Source organism: Penaeus japonicus, unplaced genomic scaffold (assembly GCF_977035675.1).
Source record: "Penaeus japonicus unplaced genomic scaffold, GWHDUDI00000001_assembly GWHDUDI00000026, whole genome shotgun sequence".
Lineage (NCBI taxonomy): Eukaryota > Metazoa > Arthropoda > Malacostraca > Decapoda > Penaeidae > Penaeus > Penaeus japonicus.
In genome coordinates, this window is record NW_028234428.1 from 26,022,613 (window position 1) to 26,036,668 (window position 14,056).

The following is a 14,056-nucleotide window of genomic DNA, read 5'->3' on the forward strand; positions in this document are numbered from 1 at the left end:
AAGACGAAGACAGAGAAGAAGAAAAATGATAAAAAATGAAAAAAAAAAAAAATGCAAGAATCCCCAGGAACAGAAGGCAAGAGCAGCCAGCGAGACTCGGACACAGCAGCCAGCATTTCCAATGAGCCATGAACATTATCTGAACAAACGAGCTAGATTTACGTCCACCGGAGAGCACTTGCTTGGCCACTTAACGACGGTAGTAAAGTGGTACTTGAAAGTCTGCTCAAACTTCGCCAAGGGTTTCTGCTGTCGTCTGCTGGAGATGCCTTCGAGGTCTCGTCCTTTCCTGCTTGTGTGTTCCTGGGTCGTTGTTTGTGAGGTTGAGGGAGGGGGAGGGGGAGGGGGAGGGTGGTAGGAAGTTGAGATTTTTTTAATCTCTTTATTCTTGTCTTTTTAGTTTCTGTCTGTCGGTGCGTCGCTTCTCTCTTCTTATTTTCTTGTTTGTATTTTTTTTCTTTTTTTGTTTGTTTGTTTCCTTGATTAATCCTTCGCGTCTTTTCTTCTTTTTTTTTTTCTCTGTCTCTCTCTATCTATCTATCTCTCTATCTCCCCTCTTCTCTTTCCCTCTTTCTCACTCAATCTCCCTCCCTATCCCTCCCTCTCCCTCTCCCCCTCTCCCCCCTCAGTGCCGTGTCATGGCACCGAGAGGCCGGGAAATGAGTCAGGTGCCAGAAATCCACACACACGGGTGAAAGGACCTGTGTTGAGACTAGGTCGCTTGGTAGATAAGTAGTTGGGGAAGGAGACGAGGTCAGAGGTCAGGGGTCAGGGATCAGAGGGATAAATAAAACGGGTGAGAGTGTTTAGAATATATCATATAAATGCCATTTCTTGCCCTCTTGCCCCCTCATTTGCATACAAAATATATGTTCCTTCCACCATTTCATTTTTCTTCTCATATCCCCTTTTATTACGTTTTCTTTTGTTATCACCCACTCAATCTTTTCTTTTCTACCTGTACTCACCTATTTCATTATTATTTTACCGTCTCTACCCCCCTATTTTAGGGCCATCTACCTATTTTCATTTTCATTTTCTCTTTCTCTTTCTTCGCACCTCTCTTCCCATCTACTTATTCACTTCTCGTTACAACTTTCATTAATCTAAGAAACAAACAAACAAAATGAAAAGATGGACTAAAGAGATGGAAAATAAGCAAAACAACAGAATAAATGGAGAGAAATAAGACCAAGGGATAAAGAGAGAGAAAATGAGAACGGTGTCTTAAACCAGATGTTGCGCCCCTGAGTGAAAGTGTCTGGCCGCTTGGCTGATAACATCGACGAGGAGGGGCAGGAGGAGGAGGAGGTGGAGGAGGAGGAGGAGGAGGAGGAGGAGGAAGAGGAGGAGGAGTAGGAGGTGGTGTTGGTGGTGGTGGTGGAGGAGGAGGAGGAGGTGGTGGTGGTGTTGGTGGTGGTGGTGGAGGAGGAGGAGGAGGTATTGGTGGTTGTGGTGGAGGAGGAGGAGGAGGTAAAGGAGGAAGAGGAGGAGGAGGAAGAGGAGAAGGAGCAGCAACAGCAGTTGATGGAAGGGGATTCAGGAAGAGGAGGAGAAGAAAAAGAAGAAGAGGAGGAGGAAGAGTAGGAGGAGAAAGAAGAAGAAGAGGAAAGAAAAGAAGGATGAAAAAAAGGAGAATAAGTAGACAGAGGGAGAAAAGGAGGAGGATGAATAAGGAACGACGAAAAGCAGAAATAACATGAAAGAGAAAGTGGAAATACGAACTCAAGAAAAAAAGAGTAAAACATACGTGATGACAGATCAAAGAAAAACATTTATATGATCCTAGAGCATGAAGGAAATGATGCATGACGATGGCACTCTACCAGTACAAGGTGCCAGGTTTCAGACGTCGGGTGTCAGGTGGCAGACATCATGAGGTATCGACCGCCTTATGCGATATCGACTCTCGAGTGTAGAGATATGACACTAAGAAAGGAAATAGCCTTTGTCATTAGGCATTGCTAGTTAAAGGGAGTGAGCCATAGAAAACGCGATTTATATGTATATATGTATAAGATATACACATATTTATACACACACACACACACACATACACACACGCACACACACACACACACACACACATATATATATATATATATATATATATATATATATATATATATATATATATATACATATATATATATATATATATATATATTTATATATACATACATACATACACACACACACACATACAGTGTATATATATATACACAATGTCTTCTCTTGCCCCCTACCAAATACCACTGGCAAGTGTTATTGACGGCTCACATACACTAATATCAGGGTTACTGACCTCATGCTTCCCCTAGTGTTATAGGTGGGATGTACATACATGTATAACATAACAGTGATAAACCAACGACGAAACAGCGATACATAGAAGGAACTGAGAGAGAGAGGGAGAGAGAGAGAGAGAGAGAGAGAGAGAGAGAGAGAGAGAGAGAGAGAGAGAGAGAGAGAGAGAGAGAGAGAGAGAGAGTCAGAGGCACATAAATGTTGAAACGTTCAGATGATTCGTTTCCCGCCCCTCTTGGCTCTGCTGCGACGCATCAGTTTCGCGGCGTCGGATGGGATTACCCGTTCGCAGCCGCGCCAGACCACTTGCCCTAATTCCCCCGAAACGGAATTATGAGACGTGAATTTCGTCCATTTAACGAGTGGAAAGAGCACATCGTGGCTAAAACACCGAAAATGGCCTCTTATTTTACACCAACGGAGTCGGCGGTGCCATAGAGCGGATGCCGGCTGTGAACGGCCGATAATGAAGCTATCGGACTGGCCATAATTTTTATGGGGGCAGTAAAGATAAGCAAGGCTAATGCTACAACGGCCAGCTTGTGCCCCTTGGACTGTTATTGCAACATATCACCCACTGAGAGACAAATGAGCAGAGGCCTTTAGTTTTGGGACGAAAAGCTTTGCCTCAAGACGGGTTTCGGATACTCTCAGTGCGTGTAAATAACAAGGAGAGCAAATGAGGAGCATTAAGCAACAGCACTTCGACCCTCCAAGACTTACCAATGCCAAGAATATGACTGACGCAAGACCAGACTTACGTGTGCTTTGATGGGCACTGTGCCGTGACCCGGAAATAGCTAAGAGGTGATGTTTGCGGCCACTTGTGCTGAGAGCCATACATCGAGATCTCATGAACTGTGTATAGCATGAATAAGTGGGTTATACTCCAGTGCTAGAGGTCAGGTCATGGCAGAAATCGGGGAAGGAGAATATGGCACAGATTATTATCACGTTAATCGTAGTTAATAACTTAATAATTGACTTTAATACCAACCCATTAAATAGTGACCTACTTTCGAACATCACCAGCTTATCATTTTCTTGTAGCATAGCCCCAAAGTTCCCATTAAATCTTTGAAATAGAACCCAGGATCAGCGATTGAACCTTCGAAATTCGAATCTGAACATTGATACTGTTCAGCTGATGTTATTGTCCATAAACACAAAAATACAATCCTTTCCTTTCAGTAATACAGCTGAGCCAGGTAATGCTATATAATCAAGCTCAGCTTTAGCGCGGACGGGTGCAAATCCCCAGAGGAAATCTGATAATGTGAACATAAAATAAGTAAAAATAATGATGATAGATATACAGGAGAGAGAGGGAGAGAACCAGGAGGAAAAAGAAGAATGGAAAGGGAAAGGGACAGAAGTGAGGAAGAAAAAGAGAGAGAGGGGAAAGAAAGGCAGAGATAGAGAAAGAGGAAGAGAGAGGGAGGGAGATGGGATTATAGAGGGAGAGTGAGAGAGAGAGAGAGAGAGAGAGAGAGAGAGAGAGAGAGAGAGAGAGAGAGAGAGAGAGAGAGAGAGAGAGAGAGAGAGAGAGAGACATATAAACAAACAGACGGATACAGACAGTAAGAAAGAGCAAGGACTAACGGCGGAGCAAGTACATAAAAATAAGCCTTTAAGGCACAAGATATATGTACCGTAGCGCAGAGATGTGAGTTGGTGGTGAGATGGTGCCAAAGAGTTAAGTAAGATAGGGTTAAGGGGGAGACATAAAGAGAATATCTGTCAGGGAAAGAGTGTTGGTTTGTGTGTGTGAGAGAGAAGGAAAGGGAGAGAAAAAAGAAAGGAGGGGAAAAGAGAGGGAGAGGAAGAGAGGAGAGAAGGGTGAGATAGACAGATATATAAAGAAAGAGATTGAGAGGGAGAGAGAGAGAGAGAGAGAGAGAGAGAGAGAGAGAGAGAGAGAGAGAGAGAGAGAGAGAGAGAGATGAGAATAAAAGAGAGGGGAAGGAATGTCAGATATGGCATAAGAAACAAGAATAGCTAAGACCATGCGAAAAAGATGAAATTAATGAGCGAGAAAAGAATAAGGAAACACAGGATTACAAACAGACAGATATACCACAAACGACCTATTATTAAAACGTTCTATTATTTCATTGAAACAACCATTATGAATAACAGTCTTAATGACCCCACATAGATGGCAAATCACGGGCAGTTGGTAGCGTCACAAGCCATGTTATTGCCAAATCAATTTGATTGTGCAATATTTGTTGATGCTTTCACATTAAGATTTATCTCTTCCTTATTTTTGTATTTACTTTAGTGTTGTTGCTGGGTTTTCATAGTTATGAATTTTGTCAGTTACAGAAATTTCAAGTTTTATATATTAATACGCACACGTGTATGTGTTTGTGTAAGAATTGTTTGCATATGAATGTATGTGTGTGTTGTGTGTGTTTGTGTGTGTCTGTATGTGTCTGTGTGTGTGTGTGTGTGTGTGTATGTGCCTGTGTTTGTGTGTGTGTGTGTATCGTGTTGTGTATGTGAGTGTGTCTTTTTTTGTGTATGTGAAGTGAAGTGAATGAATACGTTGTACCTTTACATGGTCTGGTGACGGGTAGCGAACCGGTTTGCGAGGAATGCATGGCCTGTTTGGTGCGTCCAGATTCGATCAGCAGAGAAGGGATGTGCGGGTGTATGTATGTAAGGAAATTAGAAAGACGATCGAGTAGATTTTATGGTGCCAGTTTTAGAGTTTATGTGATTTTTTTTTCTTCGTTTTTTATGTGTTTCGTTTTGTCATCTGTCTCTTTTTCTGCTTTGATTATAACTACCCTTGTGGTAGAATGAAAGGAGAAACGTAAATTGGAAAACAAGAATTTGATATCGTTAAATTGATTTCCGGGGATTTGAACCATGGGAATTAAACTCAAGTAGCCAAAACATATATATTGTGCCAAAGTATGTTTGTAATTGTAATGTAATTTCAACTAAATATTGTAATTCATAAAACGTAACTCTGTAGTTCACTGACATATTAGTATAGTCACTCATACTATTTTCCCATTCTCTATGATGCAGAGCATACTAAAAGAAAACGGAATCGTCAACCGGTATGGGCGTATTTCCGTGGGGAAACTTGTGTGTCGGTTATTTCATTCCTGGGTGTATTTCCTTTCCAACACATTAGAGCTTGTTTATCTGACAAACAACCCTTTATTTAAAGAATATTTACATCCTCCTTATACTGAATATTTTTTTCCATCTTCTAGGATTTGTCGTACAAGGACAAGCACTGGCATGAGAAATGTTTCCTGTGCAACAAGTGCCAGGTGTCCCTCGTGGACAAACAATTTGGATCCAAGATGGACAAGATATTCTGTGGCCCTTGTTATGACTCCCAATTCGCCACGCGCTGCGACGGCTGCGGAGAGATCTTCAGGGCAGGTGAGTACCACGAGTGATTTTGATACGTTGTTCTTTCTGTTACGACGGTGGTTTGTCTACCGTTGCGTTAAACACATCGTAAAGGAAATGGTCTGATTCCTATCGCCGATACATATTCAACAAACAGCAAAGGAGTCTATCACACCATATATGTAACACCGTTTTATAAGCAATGAGACTTTATGGCGTCAATCCTAAATATGCAAAATGCCACGTATTAGCCATTCTCTATGCAGTTTACCATGTAGGCAGCGTGTAGACAACATGCCTGCATAATTTACCTCCGCGAATCCCTCTCTTGCCAGCATGAATTGATGGGGGCTTATCTATGTCACGCTGTTCTTGAGAAGTTTCTAGAACATCTTCAAGGAGGTTCCGGTGATGTATGGACGCGGTGGATGCTATTATGGGTCATGTCCCCAAGGGTTAATTTAGGACTTCGGGACTTATGTCCCTGTAGCAGATGTGATCGCGCGAGATCCCTATGTTGTCTCGTGAACTGCGAAAGATATTTTAGGTTGTTTTTGTGATGTTGTTGCCGGTGTAATGTTACTTACGATTATGATTGTTACTGTTTCTTCTTCTTCACCTTTTTCTTCTTTTGCTTTAATATTATCTTATGTGTGGTTGCTTACTTTTTAAATTTAGGGATGAGGTAGTTATTTCATAATTATCATTATTTTCCTTTCTCCCTCTCGCTCTCCCTCTCCCTCTCCCTCTCCCTCTCTCTCTCTCTCTCTCTCTCTCTCTCTCTCTCTCTCTCTCTCTCTCTCTCTCTCTCTCTCTCTCTCTCTCTCTCTCTCTCTTACTCTCTCACTCTCCCTCACTCACTCTCCCTCTTCCTCTCCCTCACTCACTTTCCCTCCCTCCCCCTCTTTCTCTCTCGCTATCCGTCTACGATAGTGCATTACTTGCGGTAATAATAATGTGAATGATGAAGGCCGCAATGCCCACATAGGGAAAGTCACAACCGAGGGAAATTCCTGCAAGTTTCACCAGCGCCGACGAGCCTTGAGGCCCAAACACCAGCGTGAATACGGCGTGTTATGTGACCTTGCGAGGCCGTCATTTTCTGTGACGACTTTCTTTGCTGGGGCGGTAATGGCTTCGGCGTACTTTGCTCAAGGAAAATTGTTGATTATGAGTACAATTTCTCTTTCTCTCCATATGCATATGTGTGTTTGTGTTTGTATATACATATGATATGTATATATATATATATATATATATATATATATATATATATATATATATATATATATATATATATATATATATTATATATATATATACATATATATTTATTTATATATATATATATATATATTTATTTATATATATACATATACATATGTATATATATATACATATATATATACATGTATGAATATATATTATATATATATATTTATATATATATATATTTATATATATCTATATACATATGTATATATATAAATATATATTTATATATATCTATATACATATGTATATGTATATATATATATATATATATATATATATATATATATATATATATATATATATATATGTATATATATAAGTGTGTGTGTGTGTGTATATATATATATATAGAGAGATGGATATACATACATATATATATATAGATATATATATATATATATATATATATATATATATACATATATATATATATATTTATATATGTATGTATGTGTATATATATACATATATATATATATATATATATATATATATATATATATGTATTGTGGGTGTGTTTGTATATATATATGTATGTACGCACACACACACACACACACACACACACATATATATATATATATATATATATATATATATATATATATATATATATATATATATAATGCAAAAGCAGTAAGCATTCAGATAATGTATATTCAGTGTGCTCCCAAAATGCCTTTTCTCTCCTCACATTGTCTATTCCCACATTCCTTCCCCCCCCCCCCCTATCCAACCCCCCTCTTTCATCTCCATCTGTCTCTCGCCTTCCTTTTACTCCCCTCTTAGCCCGCCCTTACCCCCACCCCACCCCACCCCCATGATACTGGCACCTCGCCACCTTGAGAGGCAGGGTGTGATGCACGAGGGGGCGACACCACCTGTTGTGTAGACCTAACAGACGAGGCCTCATGACCTACAGCGGATTAAGAATATATTCTCGGGGAGGGTGAGTCATTAGTCCTCTGTCGTTGCCGTTGACGGTGTGAACGAGGTGAGAGAAGGAACTATTATTGCCTCCCGAAGTGGCAGATGCTGTTGCAGGCATGGAGGTTTAAGTGTGGATGAAAAATGAATATATTTGGAATAAACATACTGGTTTCGCATACTGTTTACTACTAGTACAAGCGATGATACAGATTCACGCTGTATTTCACATCAATACAACGACTGTGGAAGAACTGTGACATCCGGGAATGTAATATTTTAGGTCCCCAGCCACACGAAGTATCTCCAACCGACGGAGAAATGAAGCAAAACTCAAGGTGATACATTCTTGTGTCTTGTCAAGAGAACGGCGCAAGAGAAATAAGTTCATCATTAAGATTTTTTTTCGGATACCGCCCCGTCAGTCAGGCCATGAGCTTAATAGTTAGGAAAATAGAATGGCAGGCGCGAAGACGGAGGATGAGTGATGGCCGCCTGGCATTCGAGGACGGCGGAATCCCGTCGGAAATTTCGAAATCGGCTCGACTTCAGCTGAACGCTTTTGCTAGAACTGTGTTTTATCAGTATGAAGTTCAAATTAGCGTTAAAATTAAATTAGTTATCTATAAAATCGAGCCCACCCAACCATTTCGAGCGGGAATTTGATAACAGAAAACCAAGTCCATTAACAACAGAAAACGGAAGGTCACGAGGCTAAATACAGCGGCTTCGCCCAAGCAGGAAATATTAAGATAGCCAATTTCAGAGTCACCTTGGAACCTAATTGGCGGTTCTAATTTTGGTCACGCATTTCCCAAAGTGGAGCGCCTATAAGCGACGGAACATGACATCATCACATATCGTGTTGCTTTTAAAGAAATAAAAAGGAAGGTTATGGTGTCTAGCCCTCTCTCGCTAATACCTGCGAGCAACCCGTGGAGGCGGCTCGTGTTACCCGCTTCCTGCACTTTAGCCGAGTAGTTTATGGTCGTTATTGATTATATGACTATCCTTATAAACACATTTATCTGTTTCTGTCTCTCTATATACGTATATATACACACGCATATATATGTATATGTATAATATATATATATATACATATATATATTATACATATATATATACTCGTACATAAAGTTTAATACGGTAAAAGGACAGCCTTTTTGTGTCGTCTATTTTTGGAAAACTAGTTTTTCAATTTTCATTGTTATCCTTGCCGTGTTTGTTGCACCAGAATATGTTTGCTTTTTCCCAATTAATTGACAGTATTTCGCCAGAGATGAGCAAATTCAGGTTAATTACCAGCAAAGCCTGACGCAAATAAGAATAATAATGCTGATGAGAATAACACGAAGACCTTCAGCGCACTGCAGATACATTAACCTTTCCCCGCATCTATATTTCTAGATAATCTCCCTCTAATTAAGATAAACAAACGAGAGGCAAAACAAATGAACGTCTGCGTACAAGCGCATATCGCATCCAACCCCCCTTGTATAGCCGTAGGAATCGTGCCAAGAAAAGGTTTCTGATTATCTTCATCGAGGTGGCGAATTATGGCTCGCTTATGTCGCTTGATTACAAAGGAGGAATTCGGTCTTCCGGTGGTTAAGTCGAGGAAAATTGTTTAACTACATCGTTCGCGGACATGATGATGTGGTTGGGTGATGTGCGCGCGGGTCTTTAGCGAAGGTTGAGCACGGTGCGTTCGCTTGTGGAGGCCTTGTTAACTTTCTGCTTGTTTATGTAGATAAATGGGTATATAGTGGTTTGTGTCTGTTTGTGTGTGTGTGTGTGTGTGTGTGTGTGTGTGTGTGTGTGTGTGTGTGTGTGTGTGTGTGTGTGTGTGTGTGTGTGTGTGTGTGTGAGAGAGAGAGAGAGAGAGAGAGAGAGAGAGAGAGAGAGAGAGAGAGAGAGATAATGACATTGGTCGTGTGCTATTAAATTCCAGCTTTGCGCTTGAGTCGCATTAGTCTGCGTAATTAGTTGCATTGATCGGATTCAAGGTTTCCCCGTCTATTAATTAAATGCATGATAATACACATAAAACAGAAGATGAAAGGCAATCTTCCCTGCTGATGACTCCGACCTTGGGGGGCGAGGAAACTCTTAATAATTTGGGCCGCCGATATTCTCCTGGGTTCATAGAAGGCAATATTGATAATGATATGAGTAAAGGAAATATTTGACCTTCTTTGCTACGACCGAAACGCTAGCCATTCAGCCGCCACTTCCACCGCGCGAGTGTATACTTTGCTTGTTGAGATAATGGCGACTTCCAAAACGTGGCTTGTTTGTTGCTTACTTGCATGATGGAAGAGGTTAGGAACCGCCAAGATAGAGATATACATATATAGGCTATACGCACACACACACACACACACACACACACACACACACACACACACACACACACACACACACACACACACACACACACACACACACACACACACACACATAAATATATATATATATATATATATATATATATATATATATATATATATATATATATAAAGAGAGATAGATCTCCCAAAAGCATGAGCAAAATCCGAGCTTAATCCGAGTGCGTCTCGGCCGGTGCCTCCGCCTCGCCGCTCCAGCCCGGGCGCCGCCAGACCTTTCCTCCGACCGTCGCGGCTGCTAAGTGGCGTCCGCAGCCCCCTCCCCTCGCCCGCATCGTGGCTGGCGAGGGGAGTCCGGCTGTGGTCGGGAATTACTCTTGGATTCTGTCTGGTTCTGAAGTCCGAGCGAGCGTTGCGAGGACTAATGCGCGGAAGGAAGGAGGGACTGAAAAAGGTCGAGTGTATCTGGAACTTTCAACGAGCCTTTTTTATTTTGAAGTTGGAGCCTTTTTATCTGAAAGGGGAAGACAGCGAGGAAATTTATATGAAACGACCGCCAATTCGGTGAAAATTCTACAGAATTGTTTTGTATTATCCCTGCGCCGGTTTTATCCTTCTTCTTCCAGACGGAAAGAACACGGTAGTAGGAAGAGAGGGAGAGAGAGAGAGAAGGAGAGGGGAGGAGGTGGGAGAACCATCTAGACTTGGCATCCGGGAAGCTGGCGCCGCATCGCACCAGCTGACAGAAGCCGTTGGATTATAATCGAGACAACAGCGGCTGTAAATTAGCATACAGCATTTTTGTCTTCTTTCTGTCATCCAGTCTTTTTTTTTTCGTATTTTTCCCCGTCCTATGCTTCCCCCAGTATGCTTGTTTTCTCCAGCTTTAGAGCAAAAGAAAGAAAAAATAAGTAAATAAAGATCAGCGAGAGAGGATTTGGCGGGAAGTTGTCTCCGGGAGTGAGCTGCCGTTATATATTTCTTCGAAGATCTTCCGGGTCGATGGAGGGAATATAGCAGTTGCTCTTTTATTGCTGTGGTTTTCGCTCTGGCGTTGCATTCTTTCACATTTTAGGCGGTACGGTATTTCTTGCAAGTTGATAACAATTTGCTATTTGCTCACTTTCGAACGAGATCAAGGACTTCGCCGTTAAAGTGTCAATTGACGGCTACCTGTCATTACCATCATAAAAAAAGGTAATTTTAAGACATTACGTGCGAATTATAGATATATCAGAAAACCCAATATTAATTTCATTTATGAGGGACATTTTGTCTTTATCCTCTAGTACCAGTGAATTGAGGTATATCCGCTTATTTCCATAGTCAAACATTGTCACTACACCCAACATACTACCACATAAAGATTGCACATAACTACCAGCATCACTCAAGGGAGATGAGACACGGCAGACACGGCAGACGCGGACTATAAAGAAAACAAATTCTCGTCGGAGTCATGAGCAGAAACATCTTCCACTGCCATGAGGAAGAATTGCATGGCGCGAAAATACTTTCTTCTCTCTTCTATTTTATTATTAGTATCTTTCCTTTCTCTTTTCTTTTTTTATTCTTTTTCCTTCCCCTTTCTTTTTTTTTTTTTTGTCTATTCTGTTTTATTTTTGTATTGTTTCTTATGGCTGTATATTCTTACTCTTCGGACGGCTTTTTTTATTTTTTGTTTTATTTTTAAGGTTTTGTTCCTCTAATCTCTTTTGTTTTTATCATATTCTTACTTTTTCTTCTCTTCTCTTCAGACTTGTTTTCTTTCCTCCTTATTGTCATCACCACCATCATCTCCCTTTCCTCCTCTTCTTTTCGTTTGTCTGATTTGTTCTCTCTCTCTCTCTCCTCTTCGGTTCTCCTTCATTAACCCTTTGCATCCTCTCGCGCCCACCCGCCTCCCGCCCTGGCCGACAACAGGAGCCAAAACGTATATATGCAGAAGCCAAAAACAGCTTTCCCCTCAACCCACTCCCTCGCCCTTTGCCCTCATTTTCCCCCCTCTCCTCTTCCCTCTTTCCTCTCTTTCATGTTCCTCTTTATTCATGTGTAGTCTTTTTCTTTCTTTCTTTTTAGTTTTGTTTGTTTATCACTTTCAAAGTCTTTTTTTCGCCTTATTATCTTTTTTCGTTTTCTCTCTCTCTCTCTCTCTCTCTCTCTCTCTCTCTCTCTCTCTCTCTCTCTCTCTCTCTCAGCTGTTCCTTCTTCGCCTACGTCGGCATGTGTATGCACTCGTGTATGTGTGTGTGGAGAACGAGAAGGGCTTCTGTTTTTCTCTCTTCGGTGGCTTTTAGAAGCAAAAAAGTGCCGAAAGCTGGGGCGATGTTCAGGCCTTAAGCCAAGGAACTTAAGACCTTATATCCCCTAACAAAGAGGCGGGAGGAGAGTTCTGACACTTTTATCATCATTTCGCATTATTTTTCTCTTTCTTTTTTTACTTTTTTTGTCTCAAGCCGGAAGTGCGTGCATGTAGAAGTTGCTGCTGCCACCTGGTCCAAGGCAAAGGATTACCCGTGTGTCTTAGTTTTAACTGAGGCTCCAACACTCCGTGATATACACACAGTGCCACATTAAATGGCACACTTCTTGCGGGATGCCATGACTGTCTCTCGCGCGCCTCCACAAACTCGCAAGAATCTTCCGCGTCATTCCCTGGCGGGTGGTAAAAAGATAAGCTCTAATGTCTCGTGCTTCTCTCCTTCTGCTCGAGCCCGGGAGAGTTGAGTGTATGTTGAGGTTGGGTAAGAGTCAAGGGCGCGAGGCACCAGCGCTCCGCTCGCCGTCGAGACCCCTTCCGAGCTCAGTTCCCCTTGACGTGTGGGCGAAGACTAAGGGAGGGCGGTGAGCACGACACCAAACCTGTCAAGACCCTCCTGTGGGCTCGCAATACCACGTTCGAGATTTTTTTTCCCTGAGTGACTTTTTTTTATTGCAGTGATGAACTTACTCTCGCTAGTGAATTTAGAAAAGCCGTGCCCAACGGATAATTCATCCCATACATGAAGTTAATGAAATTGAAATTCGTATAAATGAGGGAAGAATAAATCAAACGTGTTAACGAGTGTTTTGCACACTGTTCGTGCATAGACCAAGCGCCAGATCACGGTATCTTCAAGGCAAGACACCTAGAACCTCTGCTAGAGGTCACGGACATGAGTCAATGCTTTTCTTAGAAGTGAATAAAACAGTTTGAAGTGTAAAGGAAAAAAGCAAGCACATATTTACGAACAGTGAATCACTAGAAAAAAAAATCACCAGATGTCGACAAGTTCTTCATTAGACAGCGATATGGAAACTCGTTGTTTTGAGGTTGTTGATCAGGGCTATAACGAGACTCGTTCGGTCAAAGCGGAGGCACGTGTCTCTGTTTACTCCCGGGACTGAAATAGCTTCCACCCTACCTGGCCTTCCCGAGCGCCTTGTTAGGTGCTGGGAGGTGAGGCCGAAAGAATGAAGGGGAGGGAGCGAGGGCTACAAGGAGGGAGTTGGGAGATGTAGAAGGAGGGGCTGGGAGGAGGGAGGAACAGTGGATAAGAAAACAAAATCATCTGGATGGAATGCAGGAGGTGGAAGACAAGGAAGAAGAAGCCTGCAGGAAGGATTGGTAGTTAGAAAAGAGAACAGTTGACGAAGATAGCAAATTACGACAAAGTTGAATGAACACCAAGTTTCTGACAAAACGATTTAAGAAAGAGAAGGACTGACAACAAACGAACCAAAAGAAACATAGGTAATGGAGAGAGACAAAATACCATACGGCGGAGAATTCGACAAGCATTGCAGAGAGATACGAGGGAGAGCTGATGTAAAAGCGT

At 41.6% G+C, this 14,056-nt stretch overlaps 1 protein-coding gene across 10 annotated transcripts in view; it reads left to right on the top strand.

Annotated features, from left to right (window-relative positions):
• Positions 1-14,056, top strand: part of Lmpt (four and a half LIM domains protein limpet) — a 264,428-nt gene that overhangs the window by 157,345 nt on the left and 93,027 nt on the right. For all 10 annotated transcript variants that reach the window (XM_086552195.1, XM_086552196.1, XM_086552203.1 and 7 more), the window contains one exon: positions 5,541-5,715. In XM_086552195.1, coding sequence (XP_086408321.1) covers positions 5,541-5,715 — 175 coding nt within the window. The remainder of the gene's footprint in view (positions 1-5,540; positions 5,716-14,056) is intronic.